At 37.2% G+C, this 18,511-nt stretch overlaps 1 protein-coding gene across 1 annotated transcript in view; it reads right to left on the bottom strand.

Annotated features, from left to right (window-relative positions):
* The window catches only part of SLC9A9 (solute carrier family 9 member A9), a 510,696-nt gene that overhangs the window by 333,607 nt on the left and 158,578 nt on the right, over positions 1–18,511 (bottom strand). The window contains exons 6-7 of the mRNA XM_081806463.1: positions 17,831–17,936; positions 17,587–17,606 (exon numbers count right to left, since the gene is read on the bottom strand). Of these exons, the coding sequence (XP_081662589.1) occupies positions 17,587–17,606; positions 17,831–17,936 (126 nt within the window). The remainder of the gene's footprint in view (positions 1–17,586; positions 17,607–17,830; positions 17,937–18,511) is intronic.

The raw sequence follows: 18,511 nt of genomic DNA on the forward strand, positions 1-18,511 counted from the left end.
GTGGGAGGGATGGGGTGGCTAGGTGATAGACATTGGGGAGGGTATGTGCTATGGTGAGCACTAATGAATGGGGGGAATCGGAGGGGGAGATGAATCATGAGAGACTATGGACTCTGAGAAACAAACTGAGGGTTTTAGAGGGGGGTGGGGGGATGGGCTAGCCTGGTGATGGGTATTAAGAAGGGCATGTATCGCATGGAGCACTGGGTATTAAATGCAAATGATGAATCATGGAACACTACATAAAAAATCAATTTATTAATAAATTAAAAAAAATAAAATCAGGTTTTGCTGTGACATAAATACCTGTGCTTATATATGCCTTTTACAAGCATCCTCCCTTGGGATCCTCACTGCATATCTATTCATTCGTTCATTAGATGGAGACCTACTAACAATAGAAGGCCAGAACATAACAGTAAACACAACTTAAAACCTCTCTCAGGTAAGCAGAGGAGATACTTTTATTTCCATTAAGAAGGCATTTAGTACTTAAATCATTTTTATTACAGAAGTAATACAAAAATACACTATCTGCATTAAAGATTAAGGCAATGGAAAAGTATATAGAGCAAAATGCAAAAGACATTCCCTTACATTTATATGCATTTATATACAAATGTTATTTTTTGCGTAAATGCTAGTATACAATATGTATTTTTCAGAAACATTATTTTGTAACTTAAAATGTCTTAGAGATTTTTCTATGTCATCTACTTTTTAAAGGCTCCAAAGTTTCCCCTAGTTTATATCGAGTACAATATATTTAATCTCTTCCCTCTCAATAGACATTCTGGCTATTCACATTTTTGTTGTCATTCCACTGATACACTGTACAGGTATCTTCATCTACATAACACGAGAAGTAGTTTTACTGGGTATATTTAAAGTTTTGGGTGATAGTGACAAAAAGTGTGTAAGAATGCTTGATTTTCTTCATTCTTGCCAACATTGATCTAAATATGAATAAAATTTAAATCTTGCTAATTGGATGGATGAAAAATGTCTCATTTTAATTTGCATTTTCCTGTTTGTAAATAAACATCATTTTACTTGACTGTATGTATTTTGTATATGTATACTTATATACACACACATACAGAGAGATCTATAAATTATTTATTCATATTTTTTAAAAGATTTTATTTATTTATTTGATAGAGAGAGACAGATAGTGACAGAGATAGCAAGAGAGAGCACAGGAGCAGGGGCAGAGGCAGGGGGAGAGGGAGAGGGAGAGGGAGAAGCAGGCTCCCTGTGGAACAGGGAACCCGACGTGGGACTCGATCCCAGGACCCTGAGATCATGACCTGAGCCAAAGGCAGACGCTTAATGACTGAGTCACCCAGGCGCCCCTATTTATTCATATTTTTATCCAATTTTCTATTGTATTTTCTTTTTCACATTGATTTGTAGTTATTTGTGTATTTAAAATGGTAATTGTAAAAAATGTTGTAATTATTTTTTCTAGTTTATCATTTGTTTTCTATTTCTGCTGTTACTTACCTTTTAAAATTCTGTGTAGTTAAGTTGGTTAATTTTTTACTTTATTGTTTTTAAATTTTGAATTTTATTTAGGAAGACCATTAACATTCCAAAATTATAGAAATGGCTCCTAACATCTTCATAGTTTTTTCTTTACATTCAGCTCTGAAACCAATGTAGAGTTTCTTTCTAGGAATGATGTGAATTAGACATTTAACTTTTTCTCCCAAAAGAATAGCTCATTGCCCCACACTATTTATTAAAACATCCAATCTGTTGCCTTTATATGGGAAGGACAATTTGGCTTGGGTTTCACATTCTTTCCCTCATAAGTGAAAATGTGCTGCTTTTCCATCTTCTGAAATTGTATGTCATCGTGGTCAAGTCCAAGGCCAACCTGACTATTTCTGCTCTTGTAAGTGACTTGGATTTTCTGCCTAGATGTCCCCATAATTCTTTCTTTAAACTTGAAAATCATTAAGTCTGCCAGATAATCTCATGGTGTTGATGATTCCAAATAAAAATTTTCTGGCATCCAGTGAGTTCTTTACATCTTTCAATCCACATATTATATCATTTCAGGGGAATACTGTTTTATGTTTTAAAATATTTTCCATGTGTTTTCTTCAAAAACACCCAGATGTCTGCCATCCTTTTCTATAATATTCTTTATAGTCATTATTACATCTTTGTCCTATTTTACTTTGTTTTGTTTTATTTCAAGTCTGTTTTTTAAGTCTCTGACAGTGTTTTCAGAGTTCATTCTATTTTTATTGCTTGTAAAGTGTCTTTTATATCTTTAGTGGTTTTATTTATCTCTCCAGCTTTTCTCCTGAGCTCTTGCCAGCACACTTTTAATCTCCCTTCATTATTTTATCTCTTTTTTGAAATCCTGAATTATAGATATATAGATATAGATATAGATATATAGATGATATAGATAGAATCTATATTGGCCTTCATGATAATGGAGAATTCTTTTGTCTAAACTTTTCTGTAGTTCTTTGATAAATTTATTTGGGGATTATGGGCTCTTCTTTGGCTTAAATTTAAAAAAAATATTTTGCAGTTTTGATGAACGTGTTCCCTGCCCTCCTTTTTGATTATTACTCATCTTTAAAAGAGACTGGCTATTTATCAAAGAATAGTACAGGGATACAAGATAAGGGATGAAATAAAGTTGAATAAGCTGAGGCTGACTGAAGTTTTAATTTGGATTTTGTTCTGTTTATCTATTGTTGCATAACATCACCCCAAAACTTAGTGGTTTAAACCAATAACCAGTTATTTTGTTCGCAAATGTGCAAATTGGTCAGAGCTCCGTAGGTTCAGCTCATTTCTGTGGCACCTGGTATCAGCTGGGGCAGCTGGAATGGGATTGGAGGGTCAGCCTCAAGGATGGATCACCCATGTGTCTGGGAAGTCTTGCTGGCTATCATTCCCTCCCCAGGTAGTATTCTCCACAGACCAGCTTAACCATCTCACAAGAGGGAGTGTCCCAAGGGACAGGAAGTGGAAGCTGCTGGTTTCTTAAGGCCTAGGCTTAGAAACTGGCACAGCATCTCTTCCTCTGCCTTCTGTAGATCTAAGGGGCAGGGAACAAAGACTTCATTCTCTCTATGAGAGGAATGTCAAAGAATTTGAGGGCCATGTTTTAAAACTGCCACAAGTTATTTGTCTTAAGCATCTGTCACCAAATCTATTTCCTTTCTGCTGGGAATACATCTTTTTGCAGTCCATAGCATTCAAATTGAGGTGGCATAGAGAAAAGACCCATAAGTTGCAACTGAATTATGTTTTGATTTGGAAATTGCTGCCCCCACCACCACCCACCCCCAGTGCAGATAGCCTCTGCAGTGTCCTAGCTAGAAAACTAGAATGTGAGTCAGCATGATTTCTACTCATCTTTCATTTTGAAAGGTCAGACTATTTCCCCCATTTCACCCTTGGCCCACTTACCTGATCTTACCTGTTCTCTAAACAACGGAATAGTGGTTGGTCCTTTCAGTAAGTGATCTGCTGTCAGGTCTGAGAGAAACCAACTTGGCTGGGCATATTTCCATTTCTTGTTCAAGATTTCACATTATTGACAGCAATACTTCATACTTAAATCTTTCAGTTTATGGTTTGGAACTGTGGCTATTTCCGTTTCATGGGCTATAAAAAGTTTCTATTTTTCAATGTTTTTCATAATTTTAATTTGTTTTGAGGGAGGCTAGTAAAATCTTAAGCAGAAGCTCCATGTGAACTTTAGAAACATCCTAAAAATATCTGTTGGGATTTTAGGAGGGAGATTATACTGAAGCTATAGATTACTTGGGGGGAGAGTTGACGACTTAATAATATTGAATCTTCCCATCCTATTTCATAGCAGGTCCCCTCATTTATTGAGGTGGTCTTTTTTGTCCTTCACTAAAGTTATGACTAGTCTTCTCAAATATCTCACAGGTTTATTATTTAGGGCTATTCTAATGACTTAAGATTTTAAAATGCTATTGTGAACAAAATAATTTTCCCATTACATTTTATCATCAGTTGTTGCTGAAGTCCAGGAAAGCTGTTGATTTTTGTGTGTTCATCTTCTGTCTAGCCAAATTTCTGAGCTCTCTAATATTTTGCCACTTGAGTCTCTTTTATTTTTTTTAAAGATTTATTTGTTCATTTGAGAGAGAGAGAAAGAGAGAGAGGGAGGGAAGGGGCAGAGGGAGAGAATATCCAAGCAGACTCCTACTGAGCATGGAGCCTGCAGTGCGGGGCTCAGTCCCATGAGTCATGAGATCAGGACTTGAGCTGACACCAAGAGTCAGATGCTTAATGCACTGAGCAACCCAGGTGCCCCAAGTCTCTTATATTTTTAAGTAAACAATCATATCAGCTCATCATATCCTATCATTTCTCCTATTGAAAATTTTGTTTTGATTTTCTTATTTTCAATTTCTACTTTTTAAGTTTCAACTCATCCCTGTTTTATGGATATAAATAGTCTTTTGTATCCATCTTAGTAAATAATTAACATGTTTTAGGCTTTGGTTTTCTACAGTTTTGTTTCCTCACAACATTGGTCTTATCCACTTTCATAATTTATGTTTTCAGTGCAATCTCACTTCTAAAATCCCAACAGATATATATATATATATTAATCACCATACATTACATCATTAGTTCTTGATGTAGTGTTCCATGATTCATTGTTTGTGTATAACACCCAGTGCTCCATGCTGTACATGCCCTCTTTAATACCCATCACTAGGCTAACCCATCCCCCCACCCCCTCCCCTCTAGAACCCTCAGTCTGTTTCTCAGAGTCCGTAGTCTCTCATGGTTTGTCTCCCCCTCTGATTTCCACCCCCTTCATTTTTCCCTTCCTGCTATCTTCTTCTTCTTTTTTTTTTTTTTAACATATAATGTATTATTTGTTTCAGAGGTACAGGTCTGTGATTCAACAGTCTTACACAATTCACAGCGCTCACCATAGCACATACCCTCCCCAGTGTCTATTACCCAGTCACCCCATCCCTCCCACCCCCCACCACTCCAGCAACCCTCAGTTTGTTTCCTGAGATTAAGAATTTTTTTTTAATTTAAAAAAATTTAAAAGATCTTATTTATTTATTTGAGAGAGAGAGAGAGTGTGTGCACGCGCGGGAGAGAGCACAAGCAGTGGAGAGGAAGAAGCAGGCTCCCTACTGAGCAGGGAGCCTGATATGGAGCTTGATCCCAGGACACTGAGATCATGGCCTGAGCCAAAGGCAGCTGCTTAACTGACTAAGCCACCCAGGTGCTCCAACAGATTTATATTTTTTATGATTAGGACAGATATGTATACTAAAACTGCTATCTTGATGAAATCAGAAAGCAGACTTGAAGAGGGTGACTGACTTGCTCAATGGTATAAAGTTAGTAAATGACAGAGTCATCATCTAGACTCCCAGACCAGCCTTCACTTCTCCATGGAAAAGTAAAACACACTATCCACACATGAGGTATGTTCTAGATTAAAATTTTTTCCAACAAAACCTTTTACCAGAATTACTAATAAAAAGAAAATTGAATGCATACATGTATATATTTTTCTACTTTTCATAACTTTTTCTTATAAACATGCTAATGAAAAGGCTAAAAGTAGACTGCTATAAGAACAATAGATAATGCCTAAAAATCTAAATGGTCAACAGTCACATAATTAAGAACTCACCCACTTAGAAGATATTCTAATGTCTGTAAAGACAAAGTAGGCAGGTGAAGATGGGGATGGGGTTAAAGATAAAAAAAGATAAATTTCCGAACATATTAGGGTTGAACTTTAAATCGAATTTGACCATTTAACTGCCATTCTGGTAGTAATCCATTTGGCACAGGCTTCAGAATTTGACTTCCATATGTCCAATTTGAATTAATAAGCATCTTTAGAAAAATCAGATTTAACTATATTATGATTCTGACACTACAGAATGATGCCAGAAAGTATGTAGTCTGGCTTTTATGTGTGTAATTTCACTGGCACTCATTGCACTATCTTTTGAAATGAGAAACTCTTACTGTTAACCCATGAAGAACAAACTAAATGGTGAAAAAATTTCTTCCTTTTCCCTTCAGCACTGCCTGTCATTCTGGCAATGAAAAAAAAATGATGTATTTGAGGACCTCTGGGTCAGGAAAATTGATAAGAGCTCCCAACTTCTTTCTCATAAACAACCGATATTTTAAAGCTATTAACACAGGAGCTGGGCATTCAAAGACAGTTCATATATCACCCAATAGCTGGTGAGTGTATCAGGCCTTGCAGTCAGGCTCTGAAAAATGGGCCCTGAGTTCACCGTCTATAGCTGAACAGCTGCTGCTTCCCAAAGTTTTAATCAGATTCCCTAAGCATTACATGCCCCAGTAAGGCAGAGCCCACATAAAACTTGCAATAAGCCTGCCATGTAAATTCATTATGGAGCCAAGTAATATAAACAGATTATATTCTTCAGGCCAAGAGAGTACTTTTAATTTAGACCAAAATTATGATTGCATATTGATTTGGTCCCTTGTTCCCTGGAAAAATTTTTTTAGGAAAAAATTCAGAGTTGATCACCTGAAATAAAAGGTATTGTCTCAGTTGTTCATAATGAAGTCAGGCTTAAACACGTTAGAGAGAAAATATGCCTTAGGACAAAAAAAATATTAACCCAGAGCTCCTGAAACTATAGTTTTATCTTTTTGTTTAGACGCACTTCCCTCTAGCCCCTTAGGTGAGAGCCATAGGTTTCTTCAGTCACTAAAGGAAGTTTATGACTCCCTCTCCAAAAGTTTAATGTGTAGTGTTTTAGATCATGTTATTAATAGAAGCCAGTTTAACAGCCTTGAAATCTACCCTCTCATGAGGCTAAAGTCCTAATTGGTTCTTCTCATAGATGGCTTCTCACAGATGGGCCTGATATCTAGTTATGAACTATTCCCTGTCGCTAGGCCACTGTCCTGGGAATGTATGCCACTGGTCACAACATAGAGAAGAAGAGGCAATCACTATCAATCCCCCCACCAGATATTAAAGGACATTAGGATAGAGATGAATGGTATTCATATACGGTGACAAAAATACAATGTATCAATCAGTAGAAGGATTGATTAGTCACGGGAGAATTTAGAAGAATCACACAATCAAACACTGCAAGTGACCATTCCAGCTTTATGTAAAGGGGAGAGAGAAATTTTTAGTTATCCTAACAAACTATGAGTAGTTTTAAGTTATCCTAAATGTTGGTATGGATTTGGGGGTAGTTGCCAAGCATTTCAAAATTTAAAGGTCCATCAGAAAAAAAATACCTTTTGTGTGAAGGATGCAGATAAACAGTTGTCATCAATCTATCAGTCACCTGTCCCCATGCTCACCATACAACCCGCTGGATGTTATTTGCCTTTATATGCAGGTTTGCCTATAGGAAAGACTGCTTTTACCATATGATCTTTGGGGTACTTGAGATTCCAGTGAGAGTATTTTCCCATGGTGAATTGCTAAAGTAGATGCTGATCATGATTCTGTTTCCTAAGTAGCTTGACCATGGAAAGAAAATGAGCTGATTATGCCAGATCTATATTCTGGTCATTGGGTCAGTCATTTCTTGGTGTTTATTATGTCAACATCCTGGTGTCCACTTCTGCCTCAGATGTAATTTGCTTAGTACAAGTCACTTTCTTACTATATGGCTGGTCATCCTGGGCTCAGACTAGAGAACATCACCAAACCTTTCAATGTGGAAAGCTAAAATTTCAAACAGAGGCTAAAATGATTAAGGAGCTTCTTATGACTTAGTGACAGAATATAGCAGAAGACAGAAATAACTTTTCAACTTTTTCTCAAAACTGGTTAGTTGCCTAGAATATCAGTTCAAAGTTACTTGTGTACATAAAGGACAATTTTTAAGACATCTACATCTTACAGCATATCAACAACTGGTATGGCAGAAAATGTCCCCTGCTGTCCACCCATGGAGGTAACTGCTTCCAAGGAATTGGAGAGAACTGAACAGATGACATCCTAGTGTAGATCATAAATCTGACAATAAGAGAACAGGAGCTAAGCAGAATAGAGAGTAAGAGAAACTAGGAAGACAATGGGAAAGATGAAAGACAGCCTCTAGAGAGAATATGATGAGTTCCACAATTGGAAACACTACAGCTACTAAGGCGAGAGCCTAAAATCTCAAAGAAAAATAGAGGGACTCCGAGGCAGATACTTCACCAGCCTCCTAAAATATAGGAATTCTCTGCAGAGTTTGAAATTATTGAAGACTATCCAGAATTTCATACTACCTATGAATTGATTTCAACATTTCTAATCCAAATTGAAATCTGTTGTCAGACTCTTTTACACCATTTTGAGAAACATTCTGAAGAACTTGGCTACTTGAGTGCAAATTGGATTATGTTAATAAACATGTCTTTTGCCATCTCCACTTTCTCTACATAACATCATCTCTCCTCCATCATTTAGTGTCCACTGTCTTTGAATATTGTAGAGGATAATAGAGTGCTTGGGTCACCTTATTTTACCCTTCTCCACTAATAATCATTATTTTTATTGTCACAGTCATTCCTTATTAAATTTATGATTGTTTCAATTTTTTTGCTCACTACTCCTTGTGTCCTTCTTTCTGAGTTCAGTTTCCTATTTCTATCACTGATTATCCATAAGTGGTAAATTCTGTCTACCTGAACATATCTTATTTCATTCTTACCCTTGAATGATATCTCAGTTGATTTTTGAATTTAGGTTTTTGGTTATTTGCCCTTTATAATTTGTACTTACTATTCCACTGTCCTCTGGTAGCTCTCATCATTAGTGAGAAAACTGATGCCATCTAAGTGGTTTTCCACTGTAAGTAATCCATCTTTCCTCTCTGTTTGCTTTTAAAATTTCCATTTTGTCTTTGATGATCTCATGTTTCACTGCAACATATTTGCGTGTGAATGAGTTTTAATTTATCCAACTCTGGATATAATGCAATGTTTTAATTTCTTCAATTCTGAAAAATTATCATCTGTTATCTCATTAAATATTGTCACAAATTGATTCTCTTTAGTGTCTCCTTTTGAAATTCTTATTGATATATTCTGAAATGTTTCATGCTATATCCTCCATGTCTCTTAGCCAACTTTTTATATTTTTTTAATCTGTACTGAATTCTGGGTCATTGGCTAACTTTATCTTTTGGGTCACCAGCTGGATCTAATATGACATTTTTGTCATTCAGTTTTTAAAGCCAATATCCACATTTTTCTTTCTGAAAAGTTTTTTGTTTCTTATTTTACTATTCTTTCATATTTTCCTTACTTCTCCATTTACCTCTTCAGTCATTTTTAATATGCCCATTTTATAATTGTTCTCAGATTTTTGTAATTTTTGTTTAGTTCTTTAGGGTCCTTGTTCTTCTGATTTACTTTTTTGTTTATCGCCTGGCTTTTCTTCTTCATGGTGGATTTTTTTCCCTTTGTGGCCTGTAAACTTTTACTGTGAACTCATTTTCAGGAAAAATTGTGGGTTTTTTTTCTGTGGGATTTCCATGTGCCTGGGTTAAGAAAGTCTCAGTTCAAAGCAGTTTAGCACATTTGTAAATAAGGAAAGAGAAATGAGGCTGGGGCAGGTATTTCAATAGTACTGAAAACTTTTATATTAATTTATTGGCTTCTATTTCCTCTGTCACAACTGCAAGATCAGGGATTTTGATTCAAATTCCATACAGATGGCAAGCTTCCTCACGATTCCTTAAGGCTGTTGAACAGAGTTTATGTGACTGAGGGAGCACCTTGGACTCCAGGCTATATTCAAAAAGGTTTGACTTCCATGATTTCCACATGGAAATAAGACTCCAACTCCAAAACCTCTGGGTCTATATCCTACACAAAATCCTATGGCCACTGACAATGGCAGCTTCTCACAGTAAGTGATTTCTCTCTTGTTTCCCACACCTGGGAATTTCCTTTTCTTTCTTCAAAATCAACTCTGCACTTAGAAAGGAATTTTTTGCCTTTTTAAACAAAGCATTTCTTTCAGTTTATAATGGCATATGGCCTATCTGCTTCATTTTAATCCACCATGTTCTGAATATTTTATTTTCATTAAATACCATAGTTACTATTCTGGGATGCCCATATACTTGCCCTCCAGTCACTTTCTTCTAATTATAGATTCCATGCCACTGGCCACAGAGATGGGGAAATGATTCAGATCTGGCCAATCATCATGTTTAATTTCCTTGAAATACAATGTGATTGGCCTAGGGGCGATCTTCTGATATAAGCAGAGCCAATCCGAATCCTTCTCTGTGTCTGACATGCAAATATTGGGAGTGTGAAGTGTTACTTTGAGATAGAACAATATAAGCCTGGAGATGCCATAGCCACCCTCTTCTGCTTGTTAGAATAAGTCATGTATTTATACTAGGAAAGAGTGAGGCTGGCACTAAGAGGAAATCAGAACCAAGAAAGAAAAAGGAAAGAATAGACAATAGAAAAGAAAAATAGACATGTTTGAATCCCTGAGTCCTGGCTTGCCCAGAGTTGCCCCTGCTAAAGAGGCCAATGAATTCTTTTTGCCTAAGCTAATTTGAATTGGGGTTCTGTCACTTACATCTGACTAATACACCAATGAATTAAAGTACAATGGAATTAAGATAAGACAGCATCAATATGGGTTTCTCTTATTTGTTTATTTTTGGTAGATCAATTTGTCATGCATGGCTTGACATGGAGCAGAGGAATTCTAAGTCATGAGGCTGATTTCTGGAGAAGCAGTGAGTGATCACCCTATCTAATGCAAGAGACAAGGAACAGAGTCACAGGATAAGCCAAGGTCACTTCCCAGCAATCTGAACGGGGACGTTGAGAGCTAGGGTAGGGAGATGCCAGAGTCATAGCCAGGAGACAGGAACCAGGCATCAGGAATAAGAAAAAACAAACAGCACAGGAGCAGGCAGGGGTGTGGGCCTACCCATTCCTGCTAGGTGATGCCACCTGGTGTCCAAAAAATGAAGTCGGCATGGAATTGACTGCCAGGAGAAGTTCTTAAGCAAAAAGGGCCTTAACTTTTTTTTTTTTAATTATATATCACAGCAGTATCTAGACAGGCATCAAAATAAATGGTTTCATGCTGATGATCAGTTTCCAAGGCAAATATCAAAGTGAATTACCTTCAGAAAGATGTGTCAAGATATAAGAAACTTGTTTTTAAGTTAAGCAGATTCGTAAGAAATATACTTTATGGTTGTGATAACAGTTTTGGTTTATTCTCATCAAAAGGAGACACCTTATCACCTCTGTGTTTACAACTATGGGTCAAATGGGAGAGGAAGTTGACCTAATGAAGATAATGAACAAGCTTTTCAAATATTCAGAAGAAGCAGTATAAAGAATATTAAGTATCCATCCTCTGGAACAGATTTTAATGAGAGGATTAGTAAAATGTCTCTACCTTCATCTGAAAAGGTATACTAACTTGTGCCTTCAGTAATTATTTAAGAACCTTCCAAATAATTAGCTGTGTGTTGTGGGGGATGGAGAAAGGTGGAACTTGCCTTCAAGGAGCTTGCAATTTATTTAGAGATGATGGTACCAAGAGAAATAATGAATTTCTTTAGTGATATATATTTATAACCAGCCCTACACAACTGCTTTCTGGGATGATTTTTAGAGCAAGGTTTGTGCACATATTAAATTAAATAGCTACAAGCTATTGTTTGCCTATTTTAGTGAGGAGCTGTTGAAGGCAGGGAGGGGTGACTGTACCTATCCATTTATATCATCAATGCTCAGCGTAATGTCTGGCAGATATAGATCCTCAGTATATTTTTGTTGAATGAATGGATGATAGATGTCTCGAGTTTCCTTAGTCACATGGTTCTTTGAGTCTCACAGCCATCCCATTAACTTCCATGTTAAATTTTGCTTAAGATGCATGAAATATAAAAAGTGTGGTCTTTCAAAATGTCACTCACTCTAAGTGCCAAGCGTTTACCAGCATCACACTTTAAATGACATTTTCTAGTAAGAACCTCTAAGCAGCATAACACTCTTATTTAAAAAAAGAATATTAGCGCTCTATTTCTCCCTCCTTTTTAATGATCTACATTGAATTTCCTTAGAAGCATTTGCTTATAAGGTAACAAAGGCACCTAGTGTGTATTTATTGTCATCCAAGAGCCAGCTGTTTAATGGGGTTCTTATTTTATCTCTAAGAAAATCTGGAGGCATTTGTACATTGTGGAATTATTTCGCAAGTAGGTCTCTCAGTACAATATTGGCAATATTTCTGTTTTGCAGATAAATGGCCGAGAACACTCAACATACTCTTTCTGCTCTTTCATGGGTAGAGAAAATTCTGGACTTAAACCTTTATAGAATCTGTATTTGTTTTATTTCTTTTAAAGATTTACTTATTTAAATAGTAAAGGTGGGGGGAGAAAGGGGGACAGAGAGAGAATCTTCAAGCAGACTCCCCACTGAGTGCAGAGCCTGATGCAGGGCTCGATCTCACAACCCTGAGATCACAGCCTGAGCTGAAATCAAGAGTTGGATGCTTAACTGACTAAGTGACCCAGGTGCCCCTAGAATCTGTATTTAAGTGAAGATTTCCTATTATTAAGTATGTTTATGGGGGATTCTTTGGACCAGAGTGGATCAGAAGTAGCTTAATCTATTTCCAATAAATATATATATAAGTCAAAAGAGGAAAATGAAAATCACCTATGATCCCACCTAACACTTTGATTTTATATATAAATTATATTTATAATATGTTATAATTATATGTATATACTCACAGACACACAAATTTGGCTGTGATTTTTTAACTAAAATAGGTCTTACTGTATATATCATTTTAAAATTTCTTACTTTCTTTAAAACTGTATTGTGAATATCTTTTCACATCAATATATTTTTCTCCCTATGTCGTTTTTCAAATGACTGCATAAGGATTACATGATATTAATATGTTATAATTTACTCAACCAACTAGTAACTTATGTACAATTTCTTGCTCAAATCAATGCACTCATCTCCATGGAGAAATTGTTACATAGGCCCTTAGTTACTTCTTAGAATAAATTTCTAGAAATGAGGGGTGCCTGGGTGGCTCAGCCGTTAAACGTCTGCCTTCGGCTCAGGTCATGATCTCCAGGTCCTGGGATCGAGCCCCGCATCGGGCTCCCTGCTCAGCGGGGAGTCTTCTTCTCCCTCTCCCTCTGCCTCTCCCCACTGCTCCTACTCTCTCTCTCTCTCTCTGTCTCAAATAAATAAATTTAAAAAAATCTAAAAAAAAAAAATTTCTAGAAATGAAATAGGTGGATCAGAGGATTAACATATTCTAATAATTCTTAACAAATAATGCCAACTGCCTTTGTAAAAGTTCTATTGCTGTTCTCTTTCACCAATAATGTAGAAGGGTTCCCACTTCCTCAAACTCCAATTTACCTGAAGGATGCTTGTTCTTTCATGAGTTCTGGAGATTTGAAGATTTGCTTATCAAAAAATAATACTTTGTTAGTGGTTTAATTTGTTTTATTTCATTACTAGTGAAGCTGATCTTATTTAGCAGTATTATTGGCCATTTATGTTTCTTCTGTTCATTATCTACTTATATCCTCTGCCCATTTTTCTATTATGTTTACTTTTTCCTTATTGGTCTTTGAATACAGCAGTAATATCAGCAGCTAATATCTAACTTCTATTGAGTGTTATGAGCCAGGCCCTGTTCTAGGTGTTTTATGTTTAATCTTGTCTAATGAGGTGAGGGCTTTTATCAGCCCTGCTTTATAAACAAGGCATCTAGGCACAGAGAGGTTAAGTAATTTACCTAAAGTAACATAACTAGTACATTTGGTATATTAAGGAGATTAACAATTCATCATGTACATTATAAAGACCATCAACCTATCAACATGTGTGTTGAAACTGCTTTCATTGGTTTATCCTTCATCACTTATTTGTGTTGACTCTTGCTTGGTAGGATTGCTGGACTCTATTGCCATCAAATAAATTGGCTTTTCTTTTCTAGTTTCTGCTTTTGATACCTTGATCACCTAAAGAATACTTTAAACAGATATAATTCAAACAAATTCAAACATTCAAACAGTATAAAAAGATACAAAATAGTTAAATTACATTTCCCCCCTTTGTATAAATCAGAGTTCTACAAAGCAAAAGTATCTCCTTTAACCATTTATGTTTTTCGTTCTTCTGATGATTGTCCTATGACTCTAAATAATATGGATATACCTCCATTTCTTGATTTATCAACTCCTCATAGTATATATTTATTTATTTATTTATTTATTTATTTAAAGATTTTATTTATTTATTCATGAGAGAGAGAGAAGCAGGCTCCCAAGGAGCAGGGAGCCCGACGCGGGACTCGATCCCAGGACCCTGGGATCATGACCTGAGCCGAAGGCAGACGCTTAACCGTCTGAGCCACCCAGGCGCCCCAGTATATATTGATTTATTATTATGAGAGATGTGACATTTTAGTTAACTTATCCCTTCCTTTCCCTCTCCCCTCTTCCAACTAACTCCCATGAGTAATATCAATTTTGGTTGTGAGTGCCTTTATAACTTTCAGTAATATGCTTCAACCTCTATTTCTTGATTTATCAACTTTAGAAAGTATGCCTTCACTAAGCGCTTCATTCTTAGTGGGGGAAATCACATGTGAAAATGGTTATTCTCTATATTCCTTGGATCATAAAATGCCGTATCTATGAAAGAATGCTTCACTAGAAGCAGGTCTACCCTTAGTCATTTTAATGAAAGCAAAGAGATATGTGTAAGTAGAATGAAAGATATTGATATAAATGGTTATATAAATTATAAGTATATATACCTTTATATAGCATAGATTACATAGATTATAGAGATTATAGAGTCTTTCCAACTATAATGCTTTATTTATTGCTCAAAATAATTTTGTAATGTATACAGAACAACTGTTCTTACATTTCATAGGTACGGAAACAAGCACGGAAAGTTTATAGTCACATACAGTCACTGTTGTGGTCTTCTAGGTTTGGTTGTGTTTTGTTTCTGTCCGGCACCCACTTCTTTTTTGTGGCAATATCACTCTGAGCAATAATCCCACCTTTCCCCAGGCTTAGTTCATATGCTTTCAAGTGAAAATGAGTACAGTTTTAAACTCATGAAGCATGTGACTTAGAGCTGAGCCAATAAATGCAGGAAATTTCTCTGGCCACAGTGGGTCTGAAATGGCATTATAATCTATAAAGTGTACTAAGATTTGGACTGGGAATAATGGGACAAAGATGCTTGCTCCATTCTCCTGAATGAAGGCACAGCGCTCAGAGATACTGGCAGCCATGATCCATGAGATCATTTGACCTGAGCCAAAACCAAGAGTCGAATGCTTAACCAACTGAGCCACCCTGGCATCCCTCATTTGTACTTTTAATATGCATTTCAAGCACATAGACTCTGTGTTCAAAAAGTTACTATCTGGGGCGCTCAGTCATTAAGCATCTGCCTTTGGATCAGGTCGTGGTCCCAGGGTCCTGGGATCAAGCCCCGCGTCGGGCTCCCTGCTCGGTGGGAAGCCTGTTTCTCCCTCTGCCACTCTCCCTGCTTGTGTTCCCTCTCTCGCTGTCTCTCTCTCTCTGTGTCAAATAAATAAATAAAATCTTTTTAAAAAAAAGTTACTATCTAAAAAACACCAAATATAAGTGCAAACCCAAGATTGCCCTGCTATGCTGGAAGGGAATTGAAGGAGGTTCATGCAGGGCTAGATTAGGGGCTCAGCTTGTAGGCTAGTGGTTCCTGAAGGAGACTGAGGTAAGTGGTGAAAGACCTGATTAGGCAGAAACAAGCTGGGGAGGAGCAAACTCTGTGCGTGTAAGAAAAGGCATGAGTTACCAGGCAGAAAGTTGTGTCAGGGGAAACAGTTTCATGTGAAGGAAGAGGAAAGTGAAGAGACAAATGTTTGAACTTCTGGTCTGAAAGTCATGTAAAACTTTTAAAAAGCACATAAGCAAGGGTACACCATTGTGGAAAATTGCTCAGGGTGGAGGACGTGGCCAGCCTCAGACGGCACTGGTGGACAGAGAGTCCAGACCCAGGATGGTGCAGGTACACACTCTCAGTAGAGCTAAGGAAGGCGCCAGTGGGATCCAGGTGCACCAGCTAGAAGAAGGAGCCTGCAGTTTGAAAGTGTGGAAGTTTCCATGTCAAGTATTTCTACTTTAGTTTTCCTTTTACTTTAAAGGTGGAACTTTTGGGGGTCACTCTGTGTAACACCTCAACTGCCAAATCTGGGAAACGTAAGATTTTGCTAGAATGGCAAGTGTCTTGTGCCTAGTAAGGAAGAGATCTTGCCACGGTGTAAAACACTTCTTAAGACATGCAATGCATGGGTAGATGAGAGAAAAGGCACTGCCATAATAACCATGTACTGACCTGAAGAGATAATAAATAGACTGTTTCAAATGCCCCTGGGGCTTGCACAGAACAGCATCAACATTGATCCTTGGAGTCTGCATTTTTAGTGGGAAACTAGTGAATGATGGTGCTGAAAGTGGAAAGGCCAAACTCTCCCTTGGTTGTAGCTAAGTGACTCTTTCCCAAGCTCATCTGTGCTTTAGTGGTTTCGTTTTGCTTGGCTTTTTACAACTTGGCAGCCCAAGAAGCAAAAATGAGGGACTCAGCGGATTTGAAAAAAATGTTTACTCCAAATGTCCCTTTAGTACTTGTATTTCTTGGACAGAGATTCCTGATGTTCTAATTAATTGTTCTTGGTGTTTTTTTTAAAAGCATCCATTAGCATTTGTGAATCTGCCATGGCTTTTGCTCTTAGTTTCCATTCACCTGATATTTTCCTTTAATGCAGGAAACGCACCTTTCCGGCCAGGTGAAATATAAGTTTATTTGAAGACCTTGCCTAAAAGTTGCAGAATTCACTGGCAACTTTGGGTGGTGGCCTTAAGAAATGTCAGCTAGTAGAAGAGTAGTGCTATTCTATGGTTTCCTACTCTCTGTGAGATCTGGCTTTTAAACATCTTTTGTTACTTCACAGTACATTTTCAAATGCATTTGAAGTGATTAACATCCTGAATTGAGTCCTGTTGTCATATTTAATTGTCGGCTAGCTATTTTCCTTTGGGGTATTTGACAGTTGCCCAAAATGTTGGTCTTAATCTAAAACCAAGAAGAGACCTCTGACATAGTGAAAGCCACCAAAGTGGCATTTATTAAATATAAAAGAGCACCAGTTCTCATCTCGAAAAGAAAATTCTTCCAGGATCAAGGGAAAATTACGTTAGCACTTAGTTGAAGCTCTATTAGTTTCACATGTCACATGAGGATTTAAAGATGTGTGTGTTCCTATAATACATAACATTTGCACTGAGAAATAAAGAGTAGTCTGACTCTCAGGTTCTATCTCCAATATGTCAAACTTACTATAAATACAACGGTTAGCATTAGTCCATTATCTGGAAAATGGTTTGTATAAAGGAAAAAATTAAATGATATTGATTTGAAATGAGGGAAGCTCATATGTGCATTTTAGGAACTCTAAGTGAATCAGCTAAATATATGCACCTGAGGAAAAAAAGTTACCCTCTGGGTAGTATCTTGTACTAGGTTGGAAACATGAAACTCATTAATAGTGTTAAAAATTAAGGTACCTAATGAATTATACCCATTATTAGAGATTTTCTATGGTAGCAATTGTTTAAAAAAAAGAAATTGCCACATCTCTATGACATAAGAGAAAAGATACTCTAAAGCCACTGGGAATTATCACCAACTGGAAGCATATTTCACATGGTCAAAAAAACAGAGGTCAAGTTCTGGTACTTACTAGGTGAGGACAATGGCCACTGCATCATTCAACACACTCTCCCCAAACAGGAGTGTGTACAGGTCGGGGTCGACGTGCAGTTCATGGAAAATGGCCAGCACTGTCACTAGGAGGAAACACACACAAATATGCAGAGTTTGCTAAAACACAGCCATGGATTTTTCCTTGGTTGTGGTCACCTCTAAAAAGGATTCATTAAATGCTCATCTTCTCAAATCTATCCTCGGTTCCCATATTGGACCTTCATTTAAAAAAAAAATCTGATGAGTCACTCCCTTGCTTAGAGATTTCTCTGGGCTTCCCACTGCTTTCAGAGAAAGTTTGAGCTCCTTGGTCCAAGTCTTCTATAATCTGCACCCTGCTTATCTTCCAGCATCTCCCCCTGTATCCCCTGCTCACCCTTTGCTGCCTGCCTCAAGTCACACTGAACTTGCCATAATTTCCCCAAATCACCCAAATCATGTAGTTTTTATTTTTTTTAAAGATTTTATTTATTTGACAGAGAGAGACACAGTGAGAGAGGGAACACAAGCAGAGGGAGGGGGAGAGGGAGAAGCAGGCCTCCCGCCGAGCAGGGAGCCCGATGCAGGGCTCCATCCCAGGACCCCGGGATCATGACCTGAGCCGAAGGCAGATGCTTAATGACTGAGCCACCCAGGCACCCCCAAATCATGTAGTTTT

The sequence above is a fragment of the Leptonychotes weddellii genome, chromosome 1 (genome assembly GCF_054177405.1).
Source record: "Leptonychotes weddellii isolate Sample4059 chromosome 1, ASM5417740v2, whole genome shotgun sequence".
NCBI classification, from domain to species: Eukaryota; Metazoa; Chordata; class Mammalia; order Carnivora; family Phocidae; genus Leptonychotes; species Leptonychotes weddellii.